At 38.9% G+C, this 16,138-nt stretch overlaps 1 protein-coding gene across 2 annotated transcripts; it reads left to right on the forward strand.

The window, feature by feature from the left end:
• The first annotated feature begins 504 nt into the window (after nucleotides 1–504).
• On the forward strand, nucleotides 505–12,609 carry CMAS (cytidine monophosphate N-acetylneuraminic acid synthetase). Of its 2 annotated transcripts, XM_057405192.1 has the most exons (8): nucleotides 505–721; nucleotides 3,534–3,676; nucleotides 3,893–4,048; nucleotides 5,953–6,086; nucleotides 7,354–7,448; nucleotides 8,228–8,399; nucleotides 10,225–10,375; nucleotides 11,700–12,609. In XM_057405192.1, exons 1-8 carry the CDS (start codon nucleotides 549–551, stop codon nucleotides 11,927–11,929), a joined length of 1,254 nt encoding a protein of 417 aa, XP_057261175.1. In that variant the 5' UTR covers nucleotides 505–548; the 3' UTR covers nucleotides 11,930–12,609. The 2 variants fall into 2 exon arrangements, with proteins under 2 accessions (XP_057261175.1, XP_057261176.1); XM_057405193.1 differs by lacking the exon at nucleotides 3,893–4,048.
• The last annotated feature ends 3,529 nt before the right edge of the window (nucleotides 12,610–16,138 follow it).

Genomic DNA, 16,138 nt, shown 5'->3' on the forward strand with positions numbered 1-16,138 from the left:
ATAAGTCTTATGAGAAACAGCTGAGGGAATTGCGGTTATTTAGTCTGGAGAAGAGAAGGCTCAGAGGAGACCTTACTGCTCCCTACAGCTACCTGAAAGGAGGTTGTAGCGAGGTGGGCATCAGTCTCTTCTCCCAGGTAACAGGTGACAGGACAAGAAGAAATGGCTTCAAGCTGCACCAAATAAGGTTCAGAGTGAATATTAAGAAAAATTTCTTCACCAACAGGGTGATCAGGCATTGGCATAGGCTGCTCAGGGCAGCGATGGAATCACCATCCCTGGAGGTGTTCAAAACCCACTTAGATGAGGGTCTTAGTGACACACTATTGGTGGACTCAGCAGACCTTGGGGTCACAGTTGGACTCGATGACCTTAAAGGCCTTCTTTCAACCCAGCTGATCCTTCAACTCCCGGACACCCACCACAGCGCCTTTCCCCGCCCCGCGCTCCCAGCACGCACGCGCGGACATGCCGGGCCGCGTCGTCCCTCCCCGGCGCAGGACTACACTTCCCAGCGTGCACGGCGGGCCGCGGGGCTGTGTTGGGCAATGGATCGCGACGCGGCGGCAGGACAGGGGCGGCCGAGCACCCACCTGGCCGCGCTGGTGCTGGCGCGCGGCGGCAGTAAGGGCATCCCGCTGAAGAACATCAAGCTGCTGGCGGGCGTGCCGCTCGTGGGCTGGGTGCTGCGTGCTGCCGCCGACGCCGGCGTTTTCCACAGGTGCGCATGTGCTGTCCCGCTTCCCGCCGTCCTGGGCTCGTCGGGGGGTGGGTAGGGGTTGCCGGCGGCGGATTCCGAGGGACTGCGGTGCTCCGAGGGGTGGGGGGAGCGGTCTCTGTCCGCAGCGGGCTCCTGGGGCAGCCTTCCCTTCTGTGCTGCCTTCTCTCTGACAGGCTCTGAAGCGCCTGTCGTGGGGCGGGTGGTCCCACACCAGGACGTCTTCAGGCTCGGTGAATGAGGGGGGTGTGTAGTAGGAGTCCCTCACTGAAGGCAGAGGTGGGCGGCTAACGTGGCCTTGCGTTGGGGATCGGGCAGGGCGAGGCAAACAGTCTGCACCCTGACGGGAACTCTGCCATCCCTTCCTGGTTAGGGTGAGCTGCGAAGGAATGAAGGAATTAGTCGTGCAGTGCAGTACTTTGAAATTTAAGTTGTTCTCATTCGTGGTTGGGAGCCACTGATTGAGGATGGTTGTCAGTAAGTGTTGAACGGGGCTTTGAGCAACCTGGTCTAGTGAAAGGTGTCCCTTCCCGTGGCAGGGGGATTGGAACTAGGTGATCTTTTAAGGTCCTTTTTCAACCCTAACCAGTCTATGATTTTATTATGGTTTTACTTCTTAAAGATGTCTGCATTGAATAAAACTGCCAGGCTGTAGGTAACATCCTATGATTCACTGGATTGCAGGCTGACTCCAGTGGCCCACTGTGGAAAGCCAGGCTCGTTAGGATTGCTTGGAGCCACATGCAGCTGAGGTTGAGTATCTCCAAGGATAGAGACTCTACAGCTGTTCTGGGCACTGGTTCCATTGATGGACAACCCTTAATGAAACCGGTTGAATTGGCTCTTCTGTTCTTGCAGTATGTGTCTGTGTCCTATTACTGTGCTCATCCAGGAGAAGTTTCTTTTGTTTTCTCTCCACCTGCTCACCAGGTACTTGAAGATGGCAATAAAGTCACCCCCTCACCTTCTCTTCATAAGTCTGAATCAAGACAGGTCTTTCTGCATCTCCTGGTATGCATGTGCTCTGAGGTTCCAGTCATCATGCTGGCTCTTTGCTCTGCTTGCTCTAGTTTTTCCTTTTTGTATTAAGGAGCCCACAGCTGTACACAGCCCATTAGAGGCAATCTTGTAAATGTCAAATGGAAGGAAATAACCATGTGTGCCCATGTGACACAGAACAGAAGCTTAGTTTGTGGCAAAGTGCAGGAAACTGTGGTAGCAATGATTAGAGCTAGATAGACAGTATTTTGATAGTACTAACAATATGGGCATTAGAGATTTCTTTTGTCTGCCGGAACAAAACTGGGAGTCTTCTACCCACATACTGATAAACTTAATTAAAACCAGTGCTTGGTTAGGATGCACTTGGTATGTAGCGTACCTAGGTGCAGGTTCCCAATGCAAACCTACTGCATTACATCAAAGGAGGAGGGACTTGATATAGTAAAGTAGCAGTGTAGCCCAGCAAGATTCAGAGCTGGAAGCAAGCATGAGCCTTCTGTGTCTCATAACTGCCGTACCATTATCTATTCTGGGAAACCTTTTTAACTGTATCTCAAAAGTTGAGGAAGTTGAGTTGGTTTATTAAAGAAGCAGTCAAAACCATTTCTGACCTGGAATTTTTTAATAATTGATAATTATTTAATGTATGTGAATCTGTATTGCTTAATGACCTATGGTGGTTTGAGCGACCTTCTCATTTTCTGTCTAGTACTTGAATTTGCCCAACAGGAAGCCACTTAGGGTTATGCAGCATAACTCATGAGGCGTAACAAGTGCATTAGATGGGATATTAGGTTTTTCTAGTCACCTTTGAAACAGCTGTGTTGATGGGATACATGTTACACAACAAAACTGTTAGTTGACTGGGGAGTCTGTGTTTAAGCTAACCAGCCTGAAGAAGTTTATGGAGAATACCTCTTCTGCATTTGTTCAGCTGGGTGTGACTTGACATTGCTGTCGCTGTCATACATATTTTTATTTTGATGATTCCATGATGTCTTTGCGTGAAGAATACTTAACAAAAGCACCATTTGCTATGTAGAATGCATTGAGAATGCCAGTGTTGCTGAGAGAAGGGCTATTTTTTGTATTTTTTTGTTTTTATATCTCACATGCTTTTTTGTCATAGTGATGGGAGTAATGGCCTCACAGTTCTCAGCCAGTGTTTATCATCGCATAATATTCAGACTTGGCCCTTCCTTTTGTAAATGTTTATTAACCCTGAACAGTCGCAATCTTGTTTTACCAGTACTGAAGGTTTTCTGTGCCAAAACATATGTGGCTGTAACTTGAACAGCTCTTTCTCTGGGATTGTATTGAGCCTAATTAACACATTTTAAAACACTTGCAGATAAGTTCATCTTCTATCTGTGTGGCAGCTCTTGTCAGCCTCGTTTCTGAACTCTTAGATGATATTTAATGCCTCATTCAACCCATTCACAATTTATTGATCTGTTAGCATGTCTAAAAACTTGTGGTGTGCTGATACTGGATTTTTCTGGTAACACTTCTGAATTTTATATTGCTTAAGCTTCCTACATGGAAGCTAGATCAAGCACCCTACAGGATTAAACTGAAATGCAGCCCAATCTTGAGATTTTTACAGTCTGGTGAATGTGAATCTGTATGTTTTATCCTTATTGTTAAAAGTTGCTTTATAGTCTTACTAATGCAAATAAAAGAGCTAATTCCTTTCATTGCAAGGTGTAGTGCGTGCATAAGCCAGAGTGTCATTCAGGTTAGATTATGGTGGGCAAGTCAACAGTGCTGGGGTTTATTCTTTATATTCATTTCTGTCACTGTCTGCCAACAGTATATGGGTTTCTACGGACCATGATGAAATTGAGAAGGTTGCAAAGCAGTTTGGTGCTCGAGTTCATCGAAGAAGCCCTGAAGTTTCTCAAGACTCCTCAACGTCTCTAGAAGCTATCAGAGAGTTTCTTAATCATCATCATGGTAAATCAGTAGTCAAATATGCTGACCTTTTATGTTGTAGCCCCAGAGTGAAGATGCACTTACTGTTCAGAAACATAAGTAAAACTGCTTATTACTTAGAAAAATAAAGCCTTTAGTAAATAAAAGCTAAAGATTTTTTTTTTCGTGTGTGTGTGTTGCATCTACTCATACCAGTAAAGAATATTGTTTCATAAGCATTTCTTTCTTTTTCTTTAGAGGTTGATATTGTAGGAAATATTCAAGCAACATCTCCCTGTTTACATCCGAGTGATCTTATAAAAGTGGCGGATATGATCCAGAAGGAGGGGTTTGATTCCGTCTTCTCTGTTGTGAGACGACATCAATTCAGATGGAGTGAAGTAAAAAAAGGAGGTAATGTTTAGGTGTTTCTGGTTGCGCTTAATTTTTTTTTTCAAATGTTTTATTTTTCATGCCAATAATATTTACATTTGGAAGTGGTATCCTTCCTAGTGTAAAAGGCGGGAGATGTGGAATGGCTTAGAAATTCCTTCTAAGTAGTGCTGTTTTGATATTACTGATCGTTGCTCAGCCTTTCTGTAATTGTTTTGTAGAACTGCTAAGGTATTGAAAATTAAAATGTTATTAGCTTGCCTAGGCTCAAAATAACTTCTGCTTAGTGGGTACTCATGTGCATGTAGACATGACACTGAGTCCTTGTCTTCACTAGGAAAGTGTTCTTACTCTGCAGTAGCTAACAAATGACAAATAATGTGAAGTAAAGTCTTAGGGAAGATGGGATGGCAACCTCTTAGCCTGGAGACTTAGGGTGTGTTTCAGCCTGCGAATTTGGCTGCTGACATATGTGAAATTGCAGACTGCCTTTGAGTCATGAGGGCAGAGCTCATGTTAATTAGCTCATACAGAAGGATGTGACTCTTTTTCCCAGTGAAAATATGCCTCTCAGCTACAGCTGCCTAGATGATGAAAGGCTGAGCTCTACTTGCAAATAAAGATTGTACCTTGTAGCTATAGAAGTACCTTGTAGCTATAGAAGTACCTTTTGTCCTTATACAAAGAACTATTCTGCACATTATCTGTATTAGTTTTGTTGCTGTGAGTGAAGTAGAAATGTTTGCTGCTTTTTCAAAAATAGTTGATTCAGATACTGTCACGTTATTTTTTAAAAATGAGTGTGTTACTTGGACATTAGAATTATTCTGTTGTGATATAAGTTGCTTCAGATGAAAATTTTTTTGAGCTTGCAAAGCATCATACAGTTTAGTATTGTACTCTTTTTGTTTATTTATAGTCTTTGTCCAGATGGCTTTAAAATACTGATTATGTTAAAAGAATTTTGTATCTTTTCCTGTGTCTTTCTGTTGTTCCTTCTGCATGAAGGTTTAATATTGATGCATTCTGAAAGAGAAAGGTGTCTCTCTGAAAGTGTTTTACTTCATTGAGCCCACAGCTCTAGTGTATTTATGAAGTACAAGGTGTGTGTATATATACTAAAGCCTCAGGATGTTTTAGGTGTTTGAGAATGCCCTCTAACTTTTTTGTAGTTCCTAGATCATGAGACCTGGTGAATTTCAGCTGCTTTGTATGTGTATGTGTGTGTGTGTGAATTTGAGTGGCATAAGGACGGAAGTGTGGTTCCTGGTTCAGTTTCTGCTGCATGCACTACTGGCATTGATAACAATATGGGATCTTATGGGATCATGTTTGTTCAAAGTCACTTGTTTATTCATTGTGGGTACTGATTAAACCAGTTATGAAAAGTTAACGTAATGTGTGTCCTTAAATAGGAAATATTTTTGGGAAGTGCCAAGATGTTTTCACAGGCAAAATTTCTTCTTGTACGCTCTTCAAGATTTCAGGTTAGTCCCCTCAGCTCTTGGAGTTCATTCAGGGCATTCCTGGTTTTAGGCATAGGTAGTTGAATTGGGGTTTTTGGCTCTTTAGAAGAGTGTCTTCCAATGGTCAGTTTTGGAGCTGATGACCTCTCAGGTTTTTTTTTGTGGTGGTTTTTTTTGTTATTGTTTTGGTTTGTTGTTGTTTTTAAAAAAAGTTGGAACGAAAGATTTTTCTTTCCTCTCCTAGAACGCAAGGCAGTCCTCTGTTTGTTATCCACAGCTCCAAGAAAGAGAGGCAACTCAATGATCCTTTATAAAGCTAAGCAATGAGAGGCCATATTGAAAGAAGTTGGTGACTGCATTGTGTCCTTCATTTTTCAATAGAAAACTATTTAAAGAAAGTTCATTGATGCTGAACAGAGATGCTAGAAAATTTATTTTGTAATTTTTCTTTGTTAACAGAAAACAAAATGACAGAACCCCAGAACCTGAATCCAGCAAAACGATATCGAAGGCAAGATTGGCCCGGGGAACTGTATGAAAATGGTTCATTTTATTTTGCCAGGAGACAGTTGATCGAGAAGGGCTACTTACAGGTTAGTGCTTCTGGTTTTCGTGCTCATTAGAATAATACACCTTTTACTGTTGTTGTAGAGGGTTCTAAATTCATTAATGTACTTCTGTTTCTGATGCAGTCAGTGTGAAGTAACAGCACTTTAACCTCAGGACCTACTTATTATTTGGAACTTAACAGGGCTAGATGCGTTCCAGTAATGGCATCCTCCACGGGAATCAGATTTATACAAACAATATTGAGCAGTATATAGCTATAAGCCTAAAACAATACATTACTGAGTTTTGCATCAGTTCACCAGGATGTAAGCAAACATCTTGTAATTCATTTTAGTGTTACTAAGGGTGCGAAACTTCATGCAGTGTTATAGGCTTCTCATTTAACCTATAGACTTGTATTCTTGGCCAGTTTTGTCTTAGGCCATTTTATACTGTCACTTAAAGAGTCTTTTTCCCTTTCCTGATGTTTACATCCCAATGTAGTAATACAGAACAAATGCATTTACTTCAGCTTTCACTTCATTTGTTTATTTGTCTACAAGTATATCTCTTCATTTTCTCATGCAAGACAAGTTCTCCATCTTACAGGTCATTTCCAGTATTTGTTAGCAGAACTGCAAAAAAAGCCCAGTGTAAATATTTCCATATTTCTGACAGGAATACCTTACTAGGTGTGTCAAGAATACCAGGTTCTTGCTTTACCCTTTTTCAGATACGTCACTAATGCAGAAATGCTAGCTTTAGGTCTGTAGTTTGTAAAGACCCATGCAGTACCAGCTAGTGCTGTGTGGACTTGCAAGCATTGATGTGGGTAGTACAGTTGTGTTAAATTCTACATTTTGTGCAGATTGGGCCACTAACTCTCAGAGGATTGGGGCTTTTGGTTCTTTTCAATTACATTGGGATGTGGTGGATATTTTTCCAGTTGACATTGTTTGTGTAAACAGGAAACAAAATATAAGCCTACTCTTACTAGATAAGTGCTAAAGGCATTTCTGTTTTACTGTAGTAAAAGACCTGGTAAAATCGGTGTGACGTAATGACTACAATGCATAACAGCTTTCTTGCACGCTTTCTGTAGTAGTAAAATAAAAATAACCTGAAGTTCCTTCGCATGATTGGTTCTGTGTCACTGACAAAAACATAATTATTGATGGTTCACATATACAAGCTGTTGTGACCAATGTTTAACCAGATACTTAGCTTTCATTACATGGTGCTAAATTGTATGAGTTTCTTAATCTTGTATTAAGCCAAGCAGAATATTTTAAAGGGTTCTGTTTTATTTAGGGTGGCAAAATGGCCTACTATGAAATGCGTGCAGAGCACAGTGTGGATATTGATATAGACATTGATTGGCCTATTGCAGAGCAGAGAGTATTGAGGTAAAACCACTTTTTATTCCTTTATTTCTTTGATATCTCTGATAGTTTCAGAGTGTGCTCATGAGAATTCATAATGTATGTAATATAGGTAATCAAAGATAATTGGACAACTTGCTTTCTATGCATTTTTTCTTATATCTGTTTAAATCATCTAAATTACCTTTGCTATATGTTTGGGTTTGTGTTGGGTTTGGATTTTGTTCGTTTGTTTGTTGGTTGTTTTTTTGAAAACTCAGCCTGGGGAAAATTGTAAGCCTCACTGTACTATAGCAGTGTATTAGCATCATCTCTGGCCTTTCCAGCTGAGTTGTCCTAGGCTTCCATGGTCTGGAGCAAGTTTACTGATGCACGTGACTGAAGAGTATTTGCGTCTAAGGCATGAGCTGACTACATCTTATCAGCTGCCTTTTGTTTGCAGCTACTCTGCCCTTCTCTAAGGAGTTAATTGGTGGGAAAGGAGTATGTTTCTGTGCCTTTTTCATCTGTTGCTCCATTTTGGTTTTGCCCCACATAAATGCTACAGAACATCAGAGGTTATGCTAAGGAAATAAATCTCATCCTAATTTTTAAATAGACACCATAACTGAACTATCTTTGGATCATTCTGTTTTTTTCTTTGAAGAGGGAGAATATAGTTGGAGAGGGACGATGGTGAGAAAAGATATTAGAAAAACAATGAATTTCAAAGTTGATTATCTGAAGATCACATGTGTATTTTAAATATTTGGGGTTTGGAGTGTGCAGAAACTTCCCTCCTAAAAAACAACTTCTTTATCTAGCTTTGGATATTTTGGCAAAGAGCCATTAAAAGAGGTGAAGCTATTGGTTTGCAGTATTGATGGATGCCTGACAAATGGTCGCATTTATGTGACAGAAGATCGGAAGGAAATGGTCTGCTACGATTATAGAGACATTGTTGGTATCAACCTATTAAAGAAAAGAGGAATCCAGGTATGTGGTGTTCTGAAGTGTGAGGATTTATGCCTGATGTAAACTGAACACTGAAAGATTCTAAAACCCTGCAGCATGTAAGTTGAAATTTCTTCAAAGTAGTCATGATCAAGCAGCATAGTACATTGGTTCAGGGTTGGGACAAATGTTGTTCTTGCATTCCATATTGGAAAATTAAAATGTTTTGACAAAGTTTTCAATCTCATTCACAGTAGCTATAGCATCTTTTTGTCCTGGAAAAATGTGTGAAGAAGTCTTTATAGTGTTTTGCTAGCACTGATCTTGTTGTTTTGTATAGCCTAGACACTCATTAATTAGAAGTCAGCTTTACTAAGCAGGGATATGTTGTTACCTCTTACTATAGAGAGGAAGAAATACCCAGACAAATCAATTGGTTCATCCTAGATCACAGTGATTGTTGCAGAGAGGGGAAATCAAACCCCAAACACGTTCATCTTCATAGTTGTTTTAACCATAACTTACATGCTTTGAAATTGTAAGAATTCAGTGTGAATGAAAAATGGAATCAACCCAGATCGTAACATGCCTACTTTGACTACTTTTATAACTACTATTCAGTTCTACTGATCTAAATCTTTGCTTGGATTTATGTAGCCTCCTGGCTACTTTCTGTCTGTGCTGCTGCCTTTGATACAGCTGGAAGAATTTTTTTGGGGTAAGAACTACGTAAAGATTTAGGTTACCTTCAAAGGGCCTTAACCCAGTTCTGTTGCAGGTAAAGATAGGCATGGATAAGACAGAAGTAACTTTACCCCAAGTAGACTTCTCCAGATACATTTTTGGAGTCTCCATCGTAGGATTCTTTCGGAACAGGTTGGAGGAGACATTCATGACATACTTTGCAGCTGTTGCTGTGTTGGGGCAGTAAAATGGAGTAGATGGTTTTTCAAAACTCCCTCAGCTTTATTTTCTATGAGGCAAAAGGGGAAGGAAGCTTGTAATCATTGTTTTGTTGCATCTAGGAGCCATTTCCATACTTGCTGTGACTTGGAGTCTTTCCTTAAAAACCTCCTGGCTTTTGTGCCACACTTTATGTATTTCTGGTATATGTTGCTGATCGGCTGCTTTGTGTACCACTTCTGTTCATTCTGTACTTAAAAAAAGTCCAAGTATTTCTTAGTATTTAAAAGCAGTAGGGAATTTAAGCTTGTCTACAGCTTAAACAGAAAACTTGGAGGGGTTGTGTCTGAATTTTTTTAAAATTTTGCTGCAAAAATCTTCTGGGTTTAACTTACCTTGTATATCATTTCCAAAACGTCAAATTTGGAATGAACTGTGGGAGATTTATCTGCTGTGCTACGTCAGTTTGTTTGGTGTTCTGTTGATGTTCTGAAGTCCTACAGTAAATAAAATGTTATTAGGTAAAGGAGTCATAGAAAATACTTTGTAATATTATACTTCTGCAAGTATTACAGAAATCTTCCTTGGTAATTCTCATATTCCACACTGTAGCTTAACTAGATACTATTGCACTCAATAGTCAGCATGCTACTCTACTGTGATACCCAGTATTTTATTCAGTACATGTTGCATTTAAAAAGACATGCAAATTTATATTTTTGAACCTCAGGGAAGCCTGCAGAATGGTGTTTCACTTTCCCAAAGTAACTTCAGAACTCTAGTGTTGGTTTTGAATGCTAATCACATCTGCTGTGAGTTTTGATTGAAGAAACCAGTTATTCAGTGCTTTTCTGATGTCTGAGGGAGCTTTTATGAGAAAAACTTCTGTTTTCTTAATAAATAATCTTACATGTTTTATTTCTTTGTATACGGAGTTTATTCTAACTTGACTTTATTTTAATAGGTTCGACTCATCTCTGACAGAAACTGTTCAAAAACACTGTCAGCCATGCAGCTGGGGTGTATAGCAAAAGTTAGTGCAACAAATAAATTAGAAGTCCTAGAGGAATGGCAAAAAGACATGGGTTTAAGCTGGAAAGAAGTCTCTTACTTAGGTCAGTTCCTTTTTTTTGATAGTAAAATTTTATATGGTATACACAAATTAAAAACTTCACAGTGCTGCTCAGCTTCAAAACACTTTGATCTTTGTTAATATGCTGAACTTAATGTGATTGACATGTAACTTATAGCACCCAATCACTGCAGGCAGTTACGTATTTTTAGGCTTTTTAGGGTACAATCTGATTATTAAAGACATTGATGAATCAGTGTCTAATTTGGTAAGGAGGTATTGGCTGTTTTTATAGAATCATAGAATAGTTAGGGTTGGAAAGGACCTTAAGATCATCTAGTTCCAACCCCCCTGCCATGGGCAGGGACACCTCATGCCAAACCATGTCACCCAAGGCTCTGTCCAACCTGGTCTTGAACACTGCCAGGGGTGGAGCATTCGCAGCTTCCCTGGGCAACCCATTCCAGTGCCTCACCACCCTAACAGGAAAAAACTTCTTCCTCATATCCAATCTAAACTTCCACTGTTTAAGTTTTAACCCGTTATCCCTTTTCCTGTCACTACAGTCTGTAATGAAGAGTCACTCTCCAGCATCCCTATAGGGCCCCTTCAGATACTGGAAGGCTGCTATGAGGTCTCCACACAGCCTTCTCTTCTCCAGGCTGAACAGCCCCAACTTTCTCAGTCTGTCTTCATAGGGCAGGTGCTCCAGTTCCCTGATCATCCTCGTGGCCCTCCTCTGGACTTGTTCCAACAGTTCCATGTCCTTTTTATGTTGACGACACCAGAACTGCACACAATACTCCAAGTGAGGTCTCATGAGAGCAGAGTAGAGGGGCAGGATCACTTAAAGGAGATTTATAATGCGATACAGGAAAGAGATATATTTATTTTATAATGAGATTTAGGAAAGTTTTTGATATTACACAAGCATGGAGCTACTGCCCATAATTTTGAGCTGTAGTTCGTTTCAGATGGATGTTGTATAGATTATATTCTGAAATTGAAACCAATGAACAGAATTAAAATTGAAAGCCATATGATTCTGTACAAAACTATATTTCAGTAACAGCTTAAGTGTATAGTTTGCAAATACTTATTCAGCTGCTCAGATAATTTTACTGCTCTTAAAAGTACCATTCTCTTACCTGAAGATTGTGTGAAGTATGATCAGCATTTACATCTGTCACTAAGATTTTCCAAGAACTCACATGTGCAAACTGCTGTTGAGCTGCTCAGATGAAAATTGTGTCATGAATACAAATTTTAATTTTATTTTTTTTTTAATATGTGCACAATAAGATAGTGAGTCCGCTCAGCTTTTTCCCTCTGTGATATTTTGCCTTGTCTGTCATCTTTCTCTGTAGGAAATGAAGAGTCTGATGTGGAATGCCTGAAGAAAGCTGGCATGAGTGGTGTGCCTGCTGATGCTTGTGTAGTCGCTCAGAAAGCTGCTGGTTATATTTGTAAAAGCAATGGTGGCTGTGGAGCTGTCCGGGAGTTTGCAGAACACATATTCCTGTTGTTAGAAAAGGTGAACTCATCAAGGAAGCAAATGGAAGAAATGAGTTCAGCAGGAGAGAAAATGGGGAAATGAGAACAGCAGGAGAGGAAATAAGGAATGAATGAAAAAGGACTAACACAGTTGGTCAGTCCTGCCTTTTTTCTCTTCCTCTCTCATTAAGTTTGTATCCCAAAGGATGGTTTATCTTCAAGTTTTACATTGCCATGAGTTACAAAGATGTTTCCCTCTAATTTAAGGTCTCACTTCAACTAAGTGCCGATATGGGTGATTGTATGCTGATAATAATTATCATATTCAGAATTATTTTAAAAGCCATTAAAGAAATGCTACAAAAAGTAGTGTTCCGTAAATCTAATCTTAATCTTTACACCTGTCCTACAGGAATGATGTGTCTTTAGATCATAATCCAGGCATTTTTCAGGGATCAATGATTTTACATGACTTGAAGATCTGTAATTCAGACTTTAAAAAAAAAAAAAATTGATCATTTTTCTCATTTGGATTACATTTTCTTTATCAAATGTCAGCATGGTATTGTAGTCGTGTGCTATCTTTTTTGCAGGATTCATCTCCATAAGGAAGAATTTTAACATGCTGGAGAGATGAGGAGAAAAATAAATATCAAACTTCTTCCTGTATTTTTAAAAGAAAGCTCAGTTACTGTAAACCCAGTTAATATTAGTTAAGAAAAGCACTTTAAGTGTGTGTTAAATTTCAAGCTCATAAATAATTAAATGGCATTTGGAATTGTGCCTCTTTGAGTCTGTTTATATTGGGATTTATGAAAGTGCTTAAATTAACATACCTGAATGCTTTGTCAAATTTGGGGTTAAATTTCACACTAACATTGAAATCGTTCCATTGTAGAAACTCAGTTTCTATCTGTGAAGGCCTTTATTACAAGCACTGAGTTAAAAACACTCTAATGTTTAACGTGTATTGTATGGAAAACTAAATGCTGTTTAAAAACAAAAGGCAAAAAACAGAAAACAACCAAAACATAGTTGTTGATTGTGGTTTTATAAAAACTGTATATATACAGACTTTTTAGCATGTTAATTTAAAGCTGGTGTATATGTATGCTTGTATTTATGGAAAATACGATTTTTACTGTGTCTTGCTTTAAAGAACTTGGTATCTGTAAAAATTCATAGAACTGACTCTAAAAATAAGCATCAGTTTTCAATCCTAGTATTTATCAGTGAATCAAGTTCTGCTTTGGGTTATGCTAAAAAATAAAAAATAGCTGTGGTACAAAGGTAATTGCTACTGATTTTAATAATGGATTGACATTTTATTTTGTTTCTCTGCTAAATAGACACTCCCACTATAATATCACCCGACAGATGGCCCTCTGATTAAATTTGTGTTTACTTCCTTTTACGAAGGAAAATTTTAAACTGAATTTCTTTTACTGTCTATCTGCAGTAGGAAGAGTAACAGATGAATAGTTTACTAATCAGCTCTAACTTATCATTTAAGTATTTCTTGTCAGTGAAGTTTTAGGGTTCTGTGCTGGATAAATCCTATGAACTTTGATAACAGGAGAGACACATTTTAGACTGAACTGTGGACTTTGGTGCAGCGAGATGGATTATTTAGTTTTATAGACTTATGTGGTAAAGCTTCAGAAGTCCAGACTCAGTGATCAATTCAGGTTTGATAATGTCATAGAATTGGCCAAGTTTTTTCATTACTTCACTTTGTGTCATTATCCATAACTTGCTGACTTAAATTTCAACAAGAGTTCACTGTGAATAGATTGCTTTAAACCAGATGACTGTGATTCCCATTCCTTTTATGTTAGAGAAAGCAAAAATGAGTAAGTGCAATTGTAATAAAAATATGAGCTGGCAGTACTGTTTTTAGCTTACTGTTTGAATCAATAACTCTTCTAATGTTTCAGCTGCTTGCTGAATGTACTCCGTATACATTGCGTCTTTACCCAAAACTTCTGCATGAATCAAAAATAAATGCAGAGATGTTTTTATATGAGTGTTGGTAACACTTTGGCACAAGGAGTAGTGGTTAGCCCTTCACCTACTTCTGGATCCATTAATTTATTTTTATATGATCTTTGTCCTATTCAGTGTGTGCTTCTCTCCAGTTCTGTGCTGTTTCCCGTAGGGTAATCCAATGTATTCTGACCTTAGTTCATTTCAGATCGATATGAATTATATATCGCTCAACCTTTTGAGGTTAAAGAGATTTTATAAGACTTGGTGATTTAAGCTGCTTAATAATTTTAAACCATGAGCACACATTAGTTAATCTTTTCCAGAGCCTATGTAAGATGGTTGTTCTGTTGTTTTTTGTTTTTTTTTTTAATTATATTTTCTATTAGTATTCTCTTAAAACACTATTTCCTGTTTCCAGAAATAACTCCAATGAGTTTGGTTTATACCGAGCAGGATTAATTATCCTAAATGTCAGCATTCTAAGAGCAATAATAAAGTATGTCCAGTGGAAGAAAGCCACCATTATGGAGGAACCTGTTGCATAGATGAGTTAGTTAGAAAAATCTTGTCATTAATGCACTTGTCTTAAAAATCCTTGGTTGGTACGTTTGTTTCTCTCTTTTTCTCAGATAGGTTTGTCTGTCCCCATTGCTGATCCTAGATGCATTTGTGTATGTGGCTCTGTTTTAGTAGAGCTTTTCCCACTGCTAGGTACTGGAGGAAAGGGAAACAGTTGAGAGCGGCCCCCTTCTATAGCTGTCTCCCACACCTCCATGGCATTACAGACCACTTCCCTAAAAGGGGTGCCATTATTTCTTTTTGCAGATGGAAGGATTTTTTTAGTTGCTTATAAAAAAAAAAGGCGTTATAGGGAATGAGCAGTGAGCAATGTGGAGGCAAAGATACCAAATCATTTAGGTTAGTAAAGAACAGCTAACAGTAAAAAAGCAAACTGAATTTTAGGAATTAAGAACACAAAGATAAAAAAGGATAAAGGTAATTATTCCACTGTATAAGTCAGTGATTTACATGTATCTTAACACTGTGTTTTGTTTCATGCACGTTAAAGAGGTTGTAGTACTCAAATGGTTTGTGGGAGGATAAAATGGATGACGAAGGAATCGGGTTCAGTGTGAGCACCAACCAGGTAAGAATTCTTCAATTTGGAAGAAGGAGGGCTGCAGGGAGTTGTGTTAGATGTCTAACAGGGAAAGACTGCCAAACAAACTAGCAGAGACCAACAGCATATGCCTAAGGAATATGAATTTATTGTGTTGTGTTAGGCAGTGCTTTCCAGTTTTCCTGTGGCCTCAAAACGTTTGCAGCTCAGGAATTTCCATAGCTGGACATGGCTTATGGACATTTAATAAATGTCTGTAAGCATACTTAAAATGGCCTTTGGCCATGTGTTCCATGAATCTGACACTTGATAGGATTCCTCTGGTTCTGAGCCTTGGTTTCTTCCTCCTCTTACTCGTACAGGAAATACCCAAGTGCATTTTTAGCCTTATTTCAGAATATACATTCTAAAATGCTCATTCTAAAATGTCAGTGTGTAGCTCTGACACAGCATGGATCAGGACATGGCATTGCTATTGCCGATAGGAATTAATCCTTTAATCCTCAAAACTCATTGTAAATAAGGCAGAAGTACACACACAGAACTGTGTAAAAGCGCATGACATAAGCTGAATTAACATCTGTCGTTCATAGATACTAATGGTAAATTGCTCATGAAGTTCTTGGACAAAACGTAATTGGAGGTTGGGAGAATATTCAGGAAAATACCACGTTTGTCCTGTTTGCTCACATACTTTTGCAGACAAGTTGCTGAGCTAAATTGATGTATATCTGAGCTAACACGGCCATTTTTGTCTTAAATGTGGATATAGTCTCTTCAGGGGTGTAACTTCTGCCTAAGGCTGTAGTTGCACAAGGTTTTATTGCCTGTACAGTCTACATAAGAGTGTGGCTGGTTTTGTTCTCACACCTTTTTTTCCTAGTTACATCTTGTCCTCAGCAGCACAGTCTCAAGTTGGAAGGGGATGTGTCATCAGTCACTGATCTTTCTGATCAGTGATGCCCTTCCTAAGTGGTGTGATTGATTTGGTGAAGCCCAATCTAAAAAACTGAAGGATGGGATGAAATAATTGATTTAGACAAATATAAAACACTCCAATTAATCTGACTTAATGAACTTACTTCAGAATGTTTTTCATGATCTGTCTTTGGATTCATTCAATTTTATGAATTCGGCCATTTGTTGATATCTTTTGTGCACTCTCACTGTAAAACATCTGTGGGCTGTCTGCAAGCCATACTG

The sequence above is a fragment of the Pezoporus wallicus genome, unplaced genomic scaffold (genome assembly GCF_028554395.1).
Source record: "Pezoporus wallicus isolate ANWC-B61680 ecotype Strahan unplaced genomic scaffold, APGP_CSIRO_Pwel_v1 contig_6789, whole genome shotgun sequence".
Classification (NCBI taxonomy): domain Eukaryota; kingdom Metazoa; phylum Chordata; class Aves; order Psittaciformes; family Psittacidae; genus Pezoporus; species Pezoporus wallicus.

What these genes read in the sequence shown, in the direction of transcription:
- CMAS (XM_057405192.1), top strand. Translation starts at nt 549, where the DNA reads ATGGATCGCGACGCGGCGGCAGGACAGGGGCGGCCGAGCACCCACCTG. An exon ending in GCAGAGCAGAGAGTATTGAG is followed by an intron (nt 7,449 to 8,227) that starts GTAAAACCACTT and finishes TTCTTTATCTAG; the next exon opens with CTTTGGATATTTTGGCAAAG. An exon ending in TAAAGAAAAGAGGAATCCAG is followed by an intron (nt 8,400 to 10,224) that starts GTATGTGGTGTT and finishes TTATTTTAATAG; the next exon opens with GTTCGACTCATCTCTGACAG.